We start from the raw sequence: 4,727 nt of genomic DNA, 5'->3' as shown, positions 1-4,727 counted from the left end.
TCACTCACTCACACACACACACACACACACACACACACACTCTCACGCACACACCACACGCACGCACACTCACACACTCTCACACACACACACACTCACTCACACACATTAACAATTTATTTAAGTCCACTTAAAAAAAATAACTTACAGGGACATAAATATTATAGATGCAGTTAGATACATGTACAAAATCATGGGCCAATGGCATGCAACAGGTCTTCACAATAAGCATATCACTCCGTTGTTATGGGTATAAATAACAGCGTCTCCGCCATATATGACGGCTGCCTATGATAGAGGACAAAGCACAGTACTTTGCTAAGCGTTTAGCCATCTTTTTGGGCATCCCAAGTTGTTGAAGCCCTCTTACAATCAGCCTGTGTGTGTGTCCTAAGCTGCCAAATATAAAAACAAGTAATCGGCCTCTATAACCTATCTCTGAAATGGTATTTAGGTATTTTACACACACTCTCACACACACACACACACACACACACACAATTATCACATGTTCTGAAAAATAAGTCTTACCAGGTAAATTGATTCAAAACATGTAATACTTTCTCAATGACACACACACACCTGCAGCATTATTCATGTGTCTCTCAGGCCGAAAGTCCAACATGGAGGAGGTTCAAGACGAGCTGATGCACAGACTGACTCTGGGCCGCAGTGCTCAGAAGAAGTTCCAGGCTCCGTCTCGCTCCAGCAGCCTGCCGGCGGTCAACATCACGTACGACTCCACGCCGGACGAGGTGAAAGCCTGGCTGCAGCTCAAAGGCTTCAGCGAAGTGTGAGTGACCCGTTCATCCGCTCTGCTGTAGAGCATCATGGGAGATTAACAGTGATGGTCTGAGCTGATGTGGTTTGGTCTGCAGGACCATCAACAGTCTGGGTGTGCTGACCGGTGCTCAGCTCTTCTCTCTGAACAAAGACGAGCTGAAGACCGTCTGTCCTGATGACGGCGCTCGAGTCTACAGCCAGATCATCGTCCAGAAAGCCGCTCTCGAGGTGAGTCGACTTCCTCCGCTTCTCCTCACAGATCCTTCCTTATTTTTCTCTTCATTCCTCTTTAAACTCTTCTGTCATAATCCAAATGTCTCGGACCGGATCACATCACACTGACCGTGCAATTCTGGATCCATCCATAAAATAATACTGTAATAGTGCTCCCCGAATTGAATCTGGAGTCTCCAGACAGCTGGTGATAATAATAATTAATTTATAATTTATGCATTTAGCAGACGCTTTTATCCAAAGCGACTTACAGTGCATTCAGGCTATACATTTTTTACCAGTATGTGTGTTCCCTGGGAATTTAACCTACGACCTTTTGTGCTGCTAACGCAATGCTCTACCACTGAGCCACAGGAACACTAATAAGGTGATAAGTTGCTCAACTCTGTAGTGTCGCTTTGGTTTTTCTGTGGTGTTTTTGCTGTCTGCAGGTTTTCTTCTGACGCTCCCATGATCTTCACATGTAATCCACGTTCCTCTGAAGGTACTTTAGTATCATAGCGAGGCGGCTTTGCTCTGTTTAGTTAACACATCATTCACCGCACATGCACATAACCCGGCTAGGTTGCACCAGTTCTTACTTAAAGGGATAGTTCACAAACCTGTACGAGTTTATTTCTTAAAGAATATATTTTGAAGAACGTTGGTATAGAAAGAGTATATTTTGGATTTGATCCCCAACATCCTTCGAAATAATTTCCTTTGTGCTCAACAGAAGATAGAAACTCATACAGGTTTGAGGGTGAGTAAATGATGACAGAATTTTCATTTTTGGGTGAACTGTCCCTTTAAATTGTAATATAAAGTCCACACTTAGCTAGCTCGTAACTAACTCTGTACTAATAATAATAATAGTGTCATTATTCAATTCAATTTTTGTTCTCATTTGATAGTGTCAGTGCAGTTAAATCAATAATAAAAAAAGAAATTATTGATTTAACTGCACTGCAAATTAAAAAAAATAAAACATAAGCATTTGTAGGGCTGGGCGATACAACGATAATTATCGCGATGTAATTTTCCCTCGATAAAACGGTATGAAGAGTTCGATATAAAGTTTACTTATAATGTTTCCGCCAAAAGCGGAACAAATCATTTATACTAAATGTATTTTTCATACAAATACCTAGAAACCATAGTAATTTTTACCATGGTATTGAGGTGCTATATGTGTGGTTTTAACTGTGGTTATCATGATCTAAATGTATGCTACTATGGAAAACCAATGGTTAATTTTAATAAAACTCAGTCAGAATAATTAAATTTCACTATATAAAAATGAGGTTGTTACAGTTTCTACAGATGTTGCTGTTTTTGATAATGAACATAAATTTACATCTGCATCCTAACTCAAGCTACTGTCAAATGTATATTTCTAAGAGACAAAATACATAAAATTATTAATATTGCAGCTGCACTGCAAACTGTGCTGAAGATATGCATCATCAAATTCAGGAACACAAACCTAATTCATGATTTGAAACAATATCACTCATTAGAACATGCAGATACCAAGAAATTAATTAACATTTATTTTGTTTTTGTTGGAAAAATGACTGGAAGAGTGTAAAGAATTCAAAAACGTGAAGTGTTTGTCATGTTCTGAGCATAAAGAGTCGTTTAAAACCACAATTAACCATCTGGTTTCTACATCTTTCACTTAGGAGCAAAAATCTGCCTTAAAAGAAATAAAGATTTAAAAATTATCGTGATAATTATCGATATCGGTTGATATGAAAAATGTTATCGTGATAATTGTTTGTGCTGTATCGCCCAGCCCTAAGCATTTGTTTAATTTGATTGATCTTATGATGCACATCGACTGAAGTCGATGCTCTGACCTGTAAATATTTAGTTTATGCATAGTTACGTTTAATGGTCCAATGCAAAAATATTTAGTAACTTGGCGCACATTTATGCCACAACTAGGTTTAGTTTTAACTTGCATGCAGCTGGTGCAAACGACCCCTGATGATCCTGACACAGAACCGCTCGTTACAGCTCATATTAATATTTCAACAGCTCCATTTATCTGATGGTCTGCATTTCATTGAATCTGTTCGAAATAAGAGCGAGCGCACATTTTAATAGATGCTCGTGTTGTTTAGTGGCTTCTGTCTGCTGTTTCCAGTCATAGCTAGAGAATAGATGCTTTCCCAGAATCCCTCAAGCGCCCCTTTACACATCCATCATCGTTAGTTTAGAGCATCTGATGAAGAACCTTCATGAACCTCATCCTCATTCACTCGTTTCTGCTCTTCCTCTCTCTGTCTCTCCAGCTTGTTTAAATGAGCGTTTCGTGAGATGTAGGGCTGGGTTGGAAATACTGATTTCTCGATTTTGATGAACCGATATTGATTCTTAAATCCCAAGAATCGATCTATGCTGTTTTCTGTTAATGCATGAACAAACCTTATTTGTAGCACCTCCCATCCGATAAATCGCAATAAGCTTTGTGCTTAGTTACATTTGATAGGAAAGTATCTGCTTTCAAATGTCAATTTTATCGTAAAATTCAAACAATAAATGCTGACAGATCGCTGTAGTGAACCGATTATCTCTTCCTCTTTACTACTAGTTATAGCAGCAAATAAACATGAATGAACTTCAGAAGGAAATAGAGAAAAGATCTGAGAAAGCAGCATGCATGTTTATCTCACCGCGCAGTGTCAGTGCTCTAAACAAGTGATCGCGACACCTGACCTAATGAATAAGATCAGAATGAACATTTATTTATCTGTATCAAATGTTATTCACTGTCATTTTTCATTCACAATCATTTCACTGTAATGCCAAAGTTCTTAATATTCAAAGTCGCAGTCGTGCTGTCAGTGCGATTAAATAAATATTTAACATCGTGAAAGTCATTTTAAACACCAACGCACACTGCTCTTACGAAAATTAACCATGGTTTTACTACAAATAAAGCCCAAGTAATAGTTATACCATAGTAACCACAAATTAATCATGGTTTTGCTACACTAACCATAGTTTAACCATGGTATTTGTTGTAAATTTGTGGTTATACAAACCGTAATCCGCCAAAAAACCATGGATACTACACTTTTACTATAGTAAAACCATGGCTAATTTTTGTAAGGGTGCTTATCAGTCAAATTGATGTAAAAATGTAAATTCAACAAGTATGAAATATGATCAGTAAGAGAAAAACACTGTTAATGAGAAGACGAGCGCTGGACTGCAGCAGGTTAGTGTGGAAATATATTTATTTATTATTCAGAAGACGTGTTTGGAATGGAAATATATTTATAGGGACATTTCAGCAGGTTGAAGATAATTCATGTTAATGCAGAGAATATGATTAATTGCTTTTAAAAACATTTGCCAGCCCTAAAATGTAGTAAAAATCTATGTTCTCATGAGAAACTGTAGCTATACTAAGTAGAACGTGGAAGTAGTTGTGCAAGTAGTCCATTATATCAATAAAGAAATTATTATATTAAAAATTGTCTTTGATCTTTCAAGCTGTTTAATGCCACTCAGCAGGTGTTGCATGCTTCAGTCCAAAAGAAGTCAAATAAAAAGCGCCCATCCATTTAAAAAAATGTCTCACACGGCTCCGAGGGGTGAACAACGGCCTCCTGTAGCGAATCGATGCGTTTTTGTAAGAAAAATATCCATATTCAAAACGTAATAATCACTTTAATGTAGCTTGCGCCAACAGTCCTACACGGAAGCAGTTCCGGGAG

At 37.8% G+C, this 4,727-nt stretch overlaps 1 protein-coding gene across 1 annotated transcript in view; it reads left to right on the top strand.

Moving 5' to 3' along the window:
- The window catches only part of eps8a (EGFR pathway substrate 8a, signaling adaptor), a 43,055-nt gene that overhangs the window by 36,540 nt on the left and 1,788 nt on the right, over positions 1–4,727 (top strand). Inside the window, exons 21-22 of the mRNA XM_016452176.1 lie at positions 579–793; positions 879–1,011. Of these exons, the coding sequence (XP_016307662.1) occupies positions 579–793; positions 879–1,011 (348 nt within the window). The remainder of the gene's footprint in view (positions 1–578; positions 794–878; positions 1,012–4,727) is intronic.

The sequence above is a fragment of the Sinocyclocheilus anshuiensis genome, unplaced genomic scaffold (assembly GCF_001515605.1).
Source record: "Sinocyclocheilus anshuiensis isolate Anshui unplaced genomic scaffold, SAMN03320099.WGS_v1.1 scaffold1543, whole genome shotgun sequence".
Classification (NCBI taxonomy): Eukaryota; Metazoa; Chordata; class Actinopteri; order Cypriniformes; family Cyprinidae; genus Sinocyclocheilus; species Sinocyclocheilus anshuiensis.
This window is presented reverse-complemented; position numbering and strand designations above follow the sequence as displayed.